Source organism: Mesoplodon bidens (assembly GCF_964165515.1).
Source record: "Mesoplodon bidens genome assembly, chromosome: 15".
Taxonomy (NCBI): domain Eukaryota; kingdom Metazoa; phylum Chordata; class Mammalia; order Artiodactyla; family Ziphiidae; genus Mesoplodon; species Mesoplodon bidens.
In genome coordinates, this window is record NC_138171.1 from 10,647,918 (window position 1) to 10,662,119 (window position 14,202).

At 50.4% G+C, this 14,202-nt stretch overlaps 1 protein-coding gene across 6 annotated transcripts in view; it reads left to right on the top strand.

Moving 5' to 3' along the window:
* The window catches only part of NFATC2 (nuclear factor of activated T cells 2), a 160,063-nt gene that overhangs the window by 107,420 nt on the left and 38,441 nt on the right, over positions 1 to 14,202 (top strand). For all 6 annotated transcript variants that reach the window (XM_081257301.1, XM_081257300.1, XM_081257298.1 and 3 more), the window contains 3 exons: positions 3,305 to 3,360; positions 4,040 to 4,166; positions 6,358 to 7,047. In XM_081257301.1, the coding sequence (XP_081113427.1) occupies positions 3,305 to 3,360; positions 4,040 to 4,166; positions 6,358 to 7,047 (873 nt within the window). The remainder of the gene's footprint in view (positions 1 to 3,304; positions 3,361 to 4,039; positions 4,167 to 6,357; positions 7,048 to 14,202) is intronic.

Below are 14,202 nucleotides of genomic sequence, written 5' to 3' on the forward strand. Positions count from 1 at the left end.
GGGGGGGGCGGTATACAGCAGCGGAGTGGGACGCTGCCTGAGATGATATTGGGCAGTGGCTTCTTCTGGCCAAAATGTCGTACAGTCCTGAGAGAACCTCGGGCACATCCCAGTGGAGGGCCTTTCTGCAGAACCCTGACAAGTTCCCCTCGTCACGGTGTGGGGAGAGGTACCTGTCTCTCAAAGGTCCACTAAGGTAGGGCCTGGAAAGTAGATGGGAGACGTGCGGGCCAGGGCAGGGGGCTGTGGTGAAGTGGTGCCTGCAGTGCCATCCGGAGAGGCCACTGTGGTCCAGTTCCTGTCAGGGGTGCCCAGAACGGCCAGATCATCTGAATTTTTTTTTTTTTTTCAGGAGCAAAAACTTCATTTTCTGGTGAAATCTCATTTTGAAATGGCAGCAGCTAATTAAAAAGCTGCTAAGCCACTCTATAGGCCACAAAACAAGCCAGAGGTCTGGGGTGAGGCCAATTGGCTTTTAAAAAAAGTAGTAGGAGGGGTGAGAATGGTGCCCCAAGGGGCTGGAACGGAGGCAGGAGCAAGGTGGGGCAGGGCCTTCAAGGCCGCCGTGGGATTTTAGATGGTATTTCTGGAGGCACAGGGGAAGCAGGGAAAGGTTTGAGAAGATGTGCGTGAACCTATGCGGTGGATGCGACGTAAAAAAAAGATCGTCCCTATGTAGGACCTTTCTCCAGCCTCCCAGGAAGCTGGCATCTTCTCTCTGCTTAGTAACCTTGAGCTTCTTTCCTTGAAAGCATTCCCTTTGTTATTGGACTGTTCTAGTTGTTGGTTTAATAACTGTCTACCGCGTGTCTCTGGACAACCCCCCTTCCTTCTCTGGGCCTCAGTTTCCCTATCTGATGGTGTTTGGCTGGCTAATTTTTAAGGCTACTGTCTAGCACCTGTACCTAGAATTCTATGGCTGTTGCTGGGTGGCGTTTTGTGTATTATGTACGCTCACCGGAGATGGAGACAAGTGTGAAATTTGGGCAGAAGGGCTCCTTTCCATGTCTCTTGGGTCCTTAGACCAGGGGAAGGGACCTTGAGGACTCTCCTCATGGTGACACCCTTTCATCACACCGTCATTTTGTATTTTCTATGCTTCATCTCCCACTTATTGACGTGAGTCAAGGAAGAGAGCTGGGTGGCAGCTTTATGGACCCAGCGTAATACTTCCCAATCACGTTTCTGGGTACTTCTCCCTCTCTCCTCCCAATTTTGAGACATGAAAATGGTCCTTTCTCTTCTAAGTGAGTGACGCTCATACATGGTAATGAACCAGACCCAAAGAGCCATGGTGCCGTCAATGGCAGAACTCAATTCAGCCACTGAGAGGCTAGGGGGAGGGTGACACACCAGATGTCGACCTGCTGTTCATTTCCTCAATTAATTTATTACTTGATCTTCTGACTTAGAGCTTGCACTGCAGTTAGTGAATAGAGACGTGGTTTTTTGATGAGGACCTGTGCCTAGCTCGTACCACCACCTGAGAGGGGGACACGTGTCTCTGTTGGATGACCTTTGACCTGTCTTTGATAAAGAAATGAGGATTTTCTCTGAAGAGTTCTGTCCCGGGCTTTACACACTGGAAATACCCTATCTTGATGACTTCACTTCAAATTCCTTGACATCTATCCGTCTATCCTTTCTTGCTTCCTTCTGAGCAGTGGCTGGTGTCAGCTCCTGGCTTTATCCTGGACCCATCAGCAGCCTTTGGCGCTGCTGACACTTTTGTATGCTCTGATGTGAGATGTTTACTGGGCACCTACAGTGTGTTGGGTTCTGGGGAGACCGTGACAGCTATAACTTGGTCCCTCCCTCAGGGATCTCACACCATAGTGAGAGTTGGTACACCAACCATGTTTTCCTCTTCCCTTTGGACATAAACCTGTGTCTTCCTTGGTCATTTCAGGGATTGCACTGAATAGAACTGTAAGGCCAAGACTTGCAGACTGACTTGTTGGGGAAGGCTCCAACTGGCTCAGTGCTTGTTCTTTCTTCAGATCATCTAGATTGCATTAGCTCTGGTAACAATCGCAATATCTTTTATGCTTTGTTTTTTTTTTGTTTTTTTGTTTTTTTGTTTTTTATTTTATTTTATTTTTTTTGCAATATCTTTTATTAGTTATTATTTTGGGAAATATGTCCTATACAAGTTCAAATAATGCTTAGAAACCAGATTTCTTTGGGTGAACCTTAAGAGCCGAGACTATATGGGTTCAAATCTAACCTATCACAGAGGCTGCTAATAGTCCTGACAAAGAGGCGGGACTCTTTGGCTAAATGTCGGGACATGATACATACCCAGCCCACCTTGGAGAGTTAATGCTGCACCTGAGCAGATTAAAGGCTCTGAGAAATCCTGCAGTAAAGAAACCCACTTGACTCTGACTCCGCCTTTTCCAAATTCTTACTAGCTGGTAGAACTTGCTTTCCTTTCTCATAAACCCATTTAATATTCTTCAGAGCGAGTGTTCCACAGAACACCCTGGAACCACTTGTGGAAATGATTTGTTTCAGCCGAAAACTGCCACTGGCCGATGTAGGTGGTCAGCAAAAAAAATCTATTATTTGCAAATGCAGAGTTTTGTTTGGCCCAACTTGTTGGCCCCGAATTGGGGAACCAGTGCCCTGCTCCAGGGGAGGAGGGTTTACCCCTGAGCAAACCTCTCAGCGCCTGTTGTAATGAGTCACATGAGAGCCAGGCTCTCTGTTGACTGAAAGGTGAAGGGTGGGTGCCTGTGTTTCCACTCACTCCAAGGCCTCACGAGCCAGGACATTGTTTAAGCCTCTTAGGACAGAATATGCAAGCCACCTGTGTTCTCAGACAATGAAGAAGTCATGTCTGGGACAGCCAGGGATCTGTAATGGGGCCCCTGTGACAGTCTTGGCATATGCAGAGTGTTTTGGAAATAGTCTTTGGTTGAACAAAGCGTATTAGAAAGCAAAGCGTATAACAATACTTGTTTTTTTTTTTTTAAAAGAAAGAAAGATATGTAGACATTCAAATATAGAGAAAAAAGATAACAGTATTGGGACGATGGGCAATTTCTATTTTTTCCTTATCTTGTGTTGTTGCCCAGTTTTCTGTTGTCAAGGTGCCTTCTCTTTGCAAAAAGAAATATGCATTTATAGAAATAAAAATACACATATGTACATATATGCATACATAATGCAAACGCGCAGGTGTACTTTACTGAAATCATCTAACACGTAAGCCAAGATATATGTAAGTTGGTGAGTTTTTGTCTTAAATTCTCGGTTGCTAATGGTTCCTTCAAAGTCTGTCATTTTTAAATTTTTCCAGATGGGCAGCAGATTTGGGAGATGGAGGCCACGGTGGATAAAGACAAGAGCCAGCCTGTAAGCACGCGGCCGCGACGACCGGACGCCCTGTCCTCCCCTCCCCCACCTCCCTCGCGCTCTCTTTCCCTCTTTTTTCCCCTTCCTTCATCAAAGTCCCAGTGCTTTGGACCTAAAAGGCACTCAGTGGGTATTGAATTGATGAATGAATTACACGTTTATTGAGCACCACGCCCTTTTGATTTGTAGCAGTGACATCTTCATATACCTTGATAGAGTAAGTGGTAAGTCTTTCTTCGCTGCAGCTGAAAAGTCAACTTCCCCTTAATTAGAATTTTGCCTGTAAATGTACAGAACATGTCACGAGTCCTTTTACTTTTATTTATTTCTTTATTTTTATTGAAGTATAATTGAGTTACAGTATTGTGTTTGTTTCAGTTGTACAACAAAGTGATTCGGTTATGTGTATGTATATATCAGTATTCTTCTTTTAAACATTCTTTTCCATTATAGGTTATTACAAGATATTGAATATAGTTCCCTGGGCTATACAGTCATTCCTTGTTGTTTATCTGTTTTATACTGAATATGTGGTAGTGTGCATCTGTTAATCCCATACTCCCAGTTTATCCCTCCCCACCACGAGTCCTTCTAGATGGGCCGGCTCACTCTGCCTAGGACCTCGGATGGCAATTTAGATGTGGCTGCAGTTAAGTTATTGACAACTCCTTTCTTTCAGAACATGCTTTTCGTTGAGATCCCTGAGTATCGGAACAAGCACATTCGGACATCAGTGAAGGTGAACTTCTACGTCATTAACGGGAAAAGAAAACGAAGTCAGCCGCAGCACTTTACCTACCACCCAGGTAAGCAGTTCTCTCCGAAGGCCCCCTGTGTGTGGAGAGGCAGCGTCGGCATCTGGGTGAGGATGCACGCGATCTGCTGGGTGACTAGGGCAGGTCTGAGCCTCAGTTTCCTCATCTGTCAAATGGCTCCTTCCTTATAAGAGTTACGTAAATCAAATGCACGTAAAGTGCTTAGGATGGCGCACATCAACAATATTAACTATTGTTGTCATTAATATTTTCTTGCGAGGGCAGAATAATAACGGGGCACACGTAGACTTGTTCACCAGAAGGTGGCAAAGCTGATGACTCCTATCCCTGTTTTAGATTTGATCACAATAGGGGTAGAAGGTGAATATGCCCTAAAATGTGGCATCTTAGGGACCCCACAGCAGGTGGTCACCTGGTGGCCAAATGGAGCTGCTGGGCGGATAACCAGGCCAGGAGGCCTCATTCTCACAAAGCACTACAGTCCTAAGAAGGGCGACGAGAGCCATTTTGCATGCATTCATTTGTCCAGAAAATATCTGAGTGCCAGGCACTGTTTTAGCTTGGAGACACAAGAGTAGACACAACAAAAATGCCTGCCCTCCTGGAGCCGATGTTCTAACGGGGGATTCAGATGAAAGATAATACTGATGGAAGGGGATTCAGATAATAAGTAATATTGATATTACCGATATGTTGGGTTGTGGTTAAGGCTGCAGAAAGAGGCTACAGACTTCCCATGGCTGAGACAGGCCTGCCAGCAGCCTTTCCAGGAAACCTACAATCTGAGAATGTCAGCCAGGGTGTAATTTCCATCCCGTGACAGTTTCACATGGAGCCTCTGGGCTGCCGGCGGCACAAAAGTGAGGGCCTGGCTTGGGTGGGGTGCGTGCGTCCACAGGTTTGTGTGGCACCATGTCCACTGTCCCACGACTGGTGTACCATGCCGCGAGTGGCAAAGGCCTAATGGGACCCAGAACTGGGGGAGAATCTCTGGGAGGGCTCTAGACCGCAGTCCAATGATCCTCTGTAACACAGAGGTTTTCAATTATGTGTCATGTGCTCTCGCCCCTCCTGCGTGGCGATGAGGCCTCTCTGGGTCTGGGCATCAGCACTCACCTGCCTGAACTTGGCTCGAGTGAGAACTCGAGGCCCAGGTACCTGGAGACGGTCTTCGAGTGGCTTCCTGAGAAGTTGGAGTCAGAGCTGCGTTTTTGCTCTAGATGCTGAAACTCCTTTGCCCCCTCCAGCCCCCAGCATTTGGGAGCCCCCCCCTCAATTTGATTTTGGTCCTGTCACCAATTCATTTACTCCAGTGAAAAGAAAACCGATTCCTCAGTTCCTGGGCCTGGTGATGCTTCGGTAAAGGATGTCGGAGAAGCACGAATTCTGGTGACTGTCCTGGGTGGGGAGAGAGGAACGGTGACCTCACCAACACTCACAGTAGTAACAGCGACAGTAGCAACAGCAGCAAGCATTGAGCACTTACTGTATGCAGTCACTGCATACAGTGCACACATATCTCATTTAATCTTGCCCACAACCCCATGGGGTAGGTATGATTGTTCCTGTCAGCTAACAGATGGGGAAACTGAGGCCCAATCCAGCAGGCCCCATTCCCCCAAAGTACTACAAAACTAAGGAGGCCGACGGTCACCGTTTGGTCATTCCTCTGTCCAGAAAATATCTGAGTGCTGATTAAGTGCCAGGTACGGTTTTAGGTGCTGGGGATCCAGCACTGAAAAAAATCCTCCCTTTGAGGAGCTGACATTCTAGTGGGGGGTTTCAGATAATAAGTGAGCACGTAAAGTGCACAGATACTTCTGTGCACTTCTGAGTATGATGAAGGACAGCAAGCAGGGGAGGGGGGCTGGAGCTGCTAGAGCAGGAGGAGGCGGTGGAGGCATAATTTTACATCAAGCATTCTTCCCCGAGCTCTCCCTCTGGGCAAAAAGGCTGCACAAGGGCTGACACAGACCCACCAGCCACTCTTCCACTGTCAGAAAGACCTATAGTTCAAGATCATCACCCAGGGTAAAATTTCTAACCTAAGACAGTTGCACAGGGAGCCTCTTGCCCAAGGCTAATGAGTGACAGAGCCTAGACCTTTGATCCCACCTTTGTGGACTCCTAAGGCCGTGTTCCTAACCACTGTCTGCTAATCCTCTGCGCAGCCTTGTGGCACTAAGAATGGTGCACCCCGTGTGCTTTTCTCTTCTCTCAGTCCCAGCCATCAAGACGGAGCCCACCGATGAATACGACCCCACCTTGATCTGCAGCCCTGCCCACGGGGGCCTGGGGAGCCAGCCTTACTACCCACAGCACCCAATGGTGGCCGAGTCCCCCTCCTGCCTCGTGGCCACCATGGCTCCCTGCCAGCAGTTCCGCTCAGGGCTCTCATCCCCTGACGCCCGCTACCAGCAGCAGAACCCAGCGGCCGTCCTCTACCAGCGCAGCAAGAGCCTGAGCCCCAGCCTGCTGGGCTACCAGCAGCCAGCCCTCATGGCCGCCCCCCTGTCCCTCGCGGATGCCCACCGCTCTGTGCTAGTGCACGCTGGCTCCCAGGGCCAGAGCTCGGCCCTGCTCCACTCCAGTCCAGCCAACCAGCAGGCCTCACCGGTGATCCACTACTCGCCCACCAACCAGCAGCTGCGCTGCGGAAGCCACCAGGAGTTCCAGCACATCGTGTACTGCGAGAACTTCGCGCCCGGCACCACCAGGCCCGGCCCACCGCCTGTCAGTCAAGGTCAGAGGCTGAGCCCGGGCTCCTACCCCACGGTCATTCAGCAGCAGAATGCCACAAGCCAAAGAGCCGCCAAAAACGGACCTCCGGTCAGTGACCAAAAGGAAGTATTACCCGCGGGCGTGACAATTAAACAGGAGCAGAACTTGGACCAGACCTACTTGGATGACGGTAAGATGCTTGTTTTTCTCACTGCCCGTGAGTTTGGTGCCCCGAAGCATCTCCCCAGCAAGTTTACTGTATGGCCTGGGTATCTTCCTTCACCTGTTTGGGCCTCCGTGTCCCCCTGTTTAATTTAAGGGAGTTGAATAAGATAACCTTTAAGGCCTCACCCAACTGTGTGCATGAATCACCTCCAAGCAGGAGTTCTGGGGTGGGTGGTAGGAGCTTTAGTTGCTCCCCTACAACCATTACAACAGAAAGAGCAAATGAGGGCACTTCCGGCCTCTTCCGACACTAGGAGTGTCCCCTGGGTCACGAACTGGGTCAGTTTAACAGCTTCCACTCTTCCCACTTGCCAGATTTAGACCAAGGACAGGGAAACAGAAAGGAAGGAAAGCTAACCTTTTATTCCCAGAAAGAAAAAAAAAATCCTGCTTTATAGCCCTCTTTTGTGTGTTTGGGGGAGGGGGAGGGGGCCGGGGGAAGGAGAATCTCGTTGAAAAGTGCCTCTCTCGGAAGGGAGCATGAATGGGGGCTTGCGGGCAGGCTGCGGGCATATCTCTGCCCTGTGCCAGTGGAACAGAGCCGCGCATTGATGGGAGGGAAGCAGCGGGCTTCCGTTGTGGCGAGCCCAGCTGATGGGGTGGCTGGACCAATGAAAAGAGGCAGAGGCAGCTTTGTGTGTCTGTAGGCGCCTGAGTCTGTTGGCGGGGGCCCAGCTGGAGGGTAGTCTTGTTGGAGTGGCCACGTGTGTGACATCGGTCTGTGATCGCAGGGAGGAAGGGCCAGTTGTGTTGGCAGGACTCACCTGGGGTCAGCCACGTGACGGTGAAGGACAGAGAGGGCGGGGCAGGCAGAGCAGCCTTCCCCTGGGGGCGCCAGAAGAAAGAAGACAGGTGGTTTGAATTTCTGAATGGGAGAAGGAAAGCCTATACCGCTGGCGGCCATCCACAGCTCCGGCCTCCGACTTTACCGGCAGTAGCATCTGATATACCCTGAAACCTCAATTATTTAGGAAAATGTCCTCTCAGGAGCCCAGCCAAGAAGTAGGAAGTAAGGCAGAAAGCTTCAAAATAGCCACAGTAGTTATCACAAAGACCAGGTGCTAGTTTCAGACACTCCCGTGGCAGGGATCCTTTGGTGCTCACTCGGAGACTGTTGACTTTTCCTTTATGCAAAGTTTTGACGATCTGGGTTATCTAGGGGTTCGGTGACTTCTTGTAGTTTCCATGTCCTCTCTCTAATAAAACAGTCTTTCAAAAACTTCCCCCAAATGCATCCAGCAAAGATGCTCAGAGCCACTTAGTATAGGGTCAGACTGCCCCACGTGCCTTACAGGGCTGACCTCAAGGCATTGCTGAGTTAATAATTGATCTGTCTAGTCCTGAATAATCAAACACAGGTTGAGGTCGGGGCACTGTGCTCCATTTTAAAAGAGACACCAAGGTGTCATCCACTTTTGAACAATTTACACCCAAAATGGTGAAGATAAAGTTTTGGTGCTTAGCTGAAAGGGGGTTTTCATGTAGAAAATTCAACTAATGCAGAATGCCTTACCCGAGCGAGAGGGTAAATGGAATGGGGCTGTAACTGGAACCTCTCTCCACGTGTGCGCTCAGGGGCTGGATCAGGGCAGAGGTGCTTCATAAATAAACGATGCCAGAGCAAGGACTGGCACTCTCCCCCGTGGACTCTGTCTGGCGCTGGTTTAGTCTCTAGCGTGAGAAATGTGCCAGTCCCTACCCCCCTCCCTGTCCATCATCCCCCATTGTAGACCAGTGGTGAGCATCTCGGGTAGAGAATGGGAGTCCATCCGTGGTTGTCTGTGATTCATCAGATTCCAAGTGGGCCTCACGTGGTCATGAGTAACCTTTAAGTATCTGTTGTAGCCCCTGACAGAAGTTTGTGTTACGGAGAAAGCAGCTGAGAATGGAGACCCTCTGGGGCCTCCTAAGTGTCTTTCTGAACACAGGCAGGTTCAAGGTCATGGTGAGGGAGATCTCCCAGAGGGTCAGTAACACGAGTCAGCTCTAAGCCTGTCTCTGAGAAACGAGATAGTGAACTTGCTTCTCCTGGGATAGTGAACTTGCTTCTCCTGGTGGAGCCTTTTCTTAAGTACATTCTCCATAAGCCCAGTTCCCTGGGATTTTAGGAGGTATTCTCTGAAATGAGGGTTCTGTGGCTGAGAAAGCAAAAAGTACTTGATAAAACCAAGTTTTTAAAAACCTTGTTTACTATAGGACTTCTCAGAGCCTTTACTGAGCTAGTGGACATATCAATCTCTGAAACGAGGGGGAAGTAGCACTTGCCACAGTTACTTGATCACCCTCACAACTCCAGGGGGTGCTGTTCACATTGTATTTGGTTGTACTCTGTGTGAACGGGGGCCCTTGGAGTTACACAGCGTGGCAGGCCTGGGACCCGTCGTCTCCCCTGATGAGCGGGAGAAATAACATGAAGGAATCTCAGAATTCAGAACCAGCACTGCCCCGTCCCACGTGCTGTATTCAGTCTTCTCAATTTGCGGGCTAAACGTTCCTGGGCCCAGAGCGTGACAGGGCAGGAGAATAATCTCCACCTGTGTGGTCCCCAAAAGGCAGCAATGTGGCTGCTGGTTAGATGTTCCGTGCTTGACTGGAATTCTCCTCAAGGCTTTGCCCAGCCCAGGTCCCTCTGCTGGGGAGGTGCTCGTGTGGCCTGTTGGCCAGGGGTGAGCCCTGAACTGCACCACCACTGTAGCCGCCAGGAAGAGGGGTGCAGCATTGTCTCCTAACTGCTGGGGTTTCAGATCCCTCTCACAGACGCCATCTGGCCTGTGCACCCACGAAACATTCTCAGACTCCACTGTTGGCTTTGTGAATGTGGGATTCAGACTTCTCAGCTCTTTGGCATTTCTTTCTGACAGGTAAACTGGAAATCCCTGGGTCATTTCTCTAGTCTGTTTGGGAGGCATCCTAGGTCGTTTTCCATCCCTTTCGTCAATTCCCCAAAGGAGGTCTCCCCGCAGAATACAGCTCTGGCTGCCCAAGCTGCAGCGGAATGTGCTTCCCAGGTGGGGGCTATTTCTCACCTGCCATTCATTTGCCTTTTGGGATTTTTGGCAAACTAGACTTCCCTTGGAAACTTTGTGAGAGCTGGGCTTAAGTGCTTTGAGGGTCAAAGGAAGGTTCTGCAGCTGGAAAGAGAAGTCACCAGAGGATATGGGTCCAAATGCAAACACATCATCTTAGAAGTGGACCACGCTGCTCACCTGTGATTCCAGGAAGCCCCAGTGTTTGTTTATCTTTCCCTGACCCTTTGCTAACGATCAGAGCGATCCATTGTCTCGTCTGGGCATCCTACCTGGCTCCACCTCTCTTCCTCCCCAGCTGCATTCCTGCACACAGACACCACCGTCTGTCTTGGCCCCCTTTTTTCTTGGAACTCCAAAATGCAGCTTCTGCTTTCTCCACTCCAAAGACTTGAGATGTTTTCCAAAAGTCTCCTTTTTTTTTTTTTTGCGGTACGCGGGCCTCTCACTGTTGTGGCCTCTCCCGTTGCGGAGCACAGGCTCCGGACGCGCAGGCTCAGCGGCCATGGCTCATGGGCCCAGCCGCTCCGTGGCATGTGGGATCCTCCCGGACCGGGGCACGAACCCGTGTCCCCTGCATCGGCAGGTGGGCTCTCAACCACTGCGCCACCAGGGAAGCCCCAAAAGTCTCTTTTTGAGCTAACAAAATAAGTGATATTTCAGGGCAAAATATACCCTCACTCCTCTCCTCGTGTTCCTGTGGCCGCCCCAACTCAGGCGCACTCTTGCGAAATGCATGCTTTGCGCGCACACTCACTGTTTTTTTTCTCTGTCCCCTTGTCTCCTCTGTAACCAGTTTCTTGTTCTCAAGCCCCGGGTCGTACCTGGCAAATCCCCTCCGCTCCTAGCAGCAGCCCCGTCCTGTGAACTGTGAGCCCTCCTCTCCATCCCTCCTTCACCAGCCTCCCTCCCTCTCACCCAAAGGCATCAACTGGTTGCCTTTTCTGTGCCAGGCACCCTTCTGGGACTAAGGGGTACGCTGGTGAGCGAGTCAGAAGTCCTTGCTCTCGTGGGGTGTTTTTTCGGGGAAACGAGGCAGACGTTAGCATGTAAGGTAAGAAACCAGCTTATTTCAGATGGTGATAAAAAGCCACGAGGGAAAGCACACAAGGTCAGGAGCTGGAGTGTGGCCGGGTGGAGGTGGTGTTGGCCCCCTGAGACTGAGTGCACAGCGAGGCCGGCTCTGAGGGAGGCGGGCTTCGGGGAGGATCGGAGGGAAGGGTGTCTGGGGAGCAGCGGGCGGCAGAGGCTGTGAGGTCCGAGGCCGGGCCGGTGTCGGTGGGTTTCTGGCAGCAGGGCAGCGCGATTCGATTTACCTTCTGAAGAGATCACTGGCTGCGTTTGGAAAATGGACACTAGGGAGGCAGAGGCGGAAAACAAAGGGTTTACTTCGCTTTAGACACACCCAGATACTAGACTGTGGATCCCGAAGCGGGGAATGTTGGGGGCGGGGCAGGGGAGGCACAATTTAAAAGGTTGCCTTGTGCCTCCGTCCACTAGTGCGGTTATTGGAAACCTAACTGGAAGAGCCAAAATGTGATGAGTTCACAGGGGATTCTGATCCCCTCCCCTGCCTAGAACTAAAGGGCGGCTCCACTTTCTACCGCCCAGGGCGCCTGCGTGGAGCAGGTACGGAGCGTTCGTGCTGTGCTGGGATGGGTTGGGGTGGGGGGCAGGCAGGCCAGAGAGGCATTGGGGCACTGGGACTCGGAGGGCACTCCTGCCGGCTGCCTCAGGTGACGCGTTCTCGGAAGAGCTGGGGGTTCTCAGGTCATCAGGCCATCTCACCATGGGCTCTGGGGTAGTGAGCCTACGCCAGCAGCCTCAAGTCTCGGCCACGGACAAGCACACCCAGGGACAGGGGTGAGGCCTGGGACTCAAAGGAGATACTCCATCCCTTTCTGGAAATGCCTTAGGGAGAAGGATGAGGTCTCAGTGATTGGCCAGAGCCTCTGCCAGTGGCTTGTACGGATGGCAGCCGGGGTGTGTGTGTGTGTGTGTGTGTGTGTGTGTGTGTGTGTGTGTGTTTATTTATACATGTAGGAAGAGCACAAACCAGTTTGTTTTTCAATCTGCTTTCCCATTCTTCATACTTGAAAATCATTTATTGAAATACACTGAATAAATTTGAATACTTCTATATATTTAAATATTGAAATATAGGCACACTTAGAAATCAATGGTGTATTCTGCATTTCACCAGGTGGACTACCCAGGTAATTACCACCCAGACCATGCATGACATGGAATCTTGTTAGCACCCCAGGAGCACCCCGACATTCTGCCTTCTCCACAAAGGTGGCCATTATCCTGCTTTCTAACCCCAGAGGTTCAATTTGCCTTCTTGTAGAAACAGAAGTCACACAGCTGTGCCCTTTTGTGTCTGGCTTCCTTCTGTCAACCACTCGCTTGTGAGATCCGGCAATATTGTTGGCTGTAGTTGAGGTTCCTTCATTTTGTTGTCATGGATTATTCCACTGGGGAAACATAATACAACCTCTGTATCCATGTTCCTATTGATGGACATTGGGGTTGTTTCCAATTTTATGAAGAAGCCTTCCGTGAACACTCTTGAACTCTTCTTTGGCTGCCCACATAGAAGGTCAGGAGTGGAGCCCTTGCCAGATGGTTTTCCAAAGTGGTTGTACCAGTTTATACACCCACAGCAGTGCAGGGGGTCGTACAAAGCGGTTTTAAGTTTAGTTCACTTTGTATCTTCTCACCTTGGGACCTGCTCTCAGTTCTAATGAAGGTGCCTGGTTATGGGGGTTCCAGGCTGCAGACCCAGCAGGTGGCAAGCTGTTTGGGTATCAGCTGCTCTGACCCCTGTTTGAACCAGTTACTTAAACTCTCTGGGCCTCTGTTTTCTTACCCATGAAAACTACACCTCCTGTTCAGATACTCCAACTACCAAGCGTGCATTAAGATCTGCACTTGGAAATAAGGCGCCTAAAAGACGTTCAACGATTAATATTCGCTCCATTAATAGTAACGGTGATGATTGTAATAACCTTGCTTCCCTTGAAGTTTCTTATGGTGCCTTTTCCAGCCTTGCCTTGATTTTGGCCACTTGAATACTTTGACCTTTTTTGTTAGATGAGAATACTCCACGTGGAAAAAAGGTAGGGAAAAGCCCCAGAGAACGCACTGATCTGTGGCTCACAGAGGCTGCCTTTCAGGCCACAGAGAAGTGGAGGGTACATGTGCTGTTCACCTCGGGGCCCAGACATGGCCCAATTTCAGTTCCCTGCTGCCTGCTCTCTTCTGCCCCGGGAGTGAACATGGCAGGTTGGAATGAACCCCAAACTCGCCCATGGAGGTTAGGCGGCCAGCAAGAGCTTTCCCTTGACCCTTGGAAGCCACTCGGGTGCACCGGAGGAGCTGGCCACATCTTGTGCGTTTCTCCGTGGAGGTGGTTTCCTGGGGCTGCCAGGCAGTGGAGCCAAAGGTGCTGCCCCGCCACATAAAATGTGTGCAGGGTAGTGGCCTGCCTGCAGGCATTCTCTTTCCTCGGTTGGGTCTAGTTTGAATCTTCCCCGTGCCTTGTTCCCGGCTCTCAGGACTTCCTTGCCGTGTCTCTGTAAGACATGTTGAATGGAGCTTTGAATATCAGCGTTCGTACTTATCTGTGACCTTGGGCAAGTGCCTAGCCTTGCTGTGCCTCGGTTTCCCCATCTGCAGAATGGACATGATCCCAGCTCTTCCCTCATGAGGCTGTGGTGAGAATGTATTGAGTTAATGCGCATCATACTTTTAGAACAGGGCTCGGCCCAAAGTACTCCCCGATAAACGTTAGCTGCTATTTTTCTTTGTGAATTTAATTGACTTCTTGTAGGACATGGTTCACAATTTTTATGATATATCTGCATAGGAGAATATATAATGGGCTATTCTGGTCATGAGGACCAGTGGGGACCACTTGCCCGTATGCCCTGTCTCTTCCATGTGGGCCAAAGTAGGGGACAAAGCCCCCAGGGCACTGGCTCAAGGTTTCCTTCCCAAGCTTCTTTCAGGGACCTCGGGACATTTACCTGCACAAGGGGACGATGCCCTGGGCCCAGGGACAGCTGGGAAGTCCAGTTAGCATGGCCCCT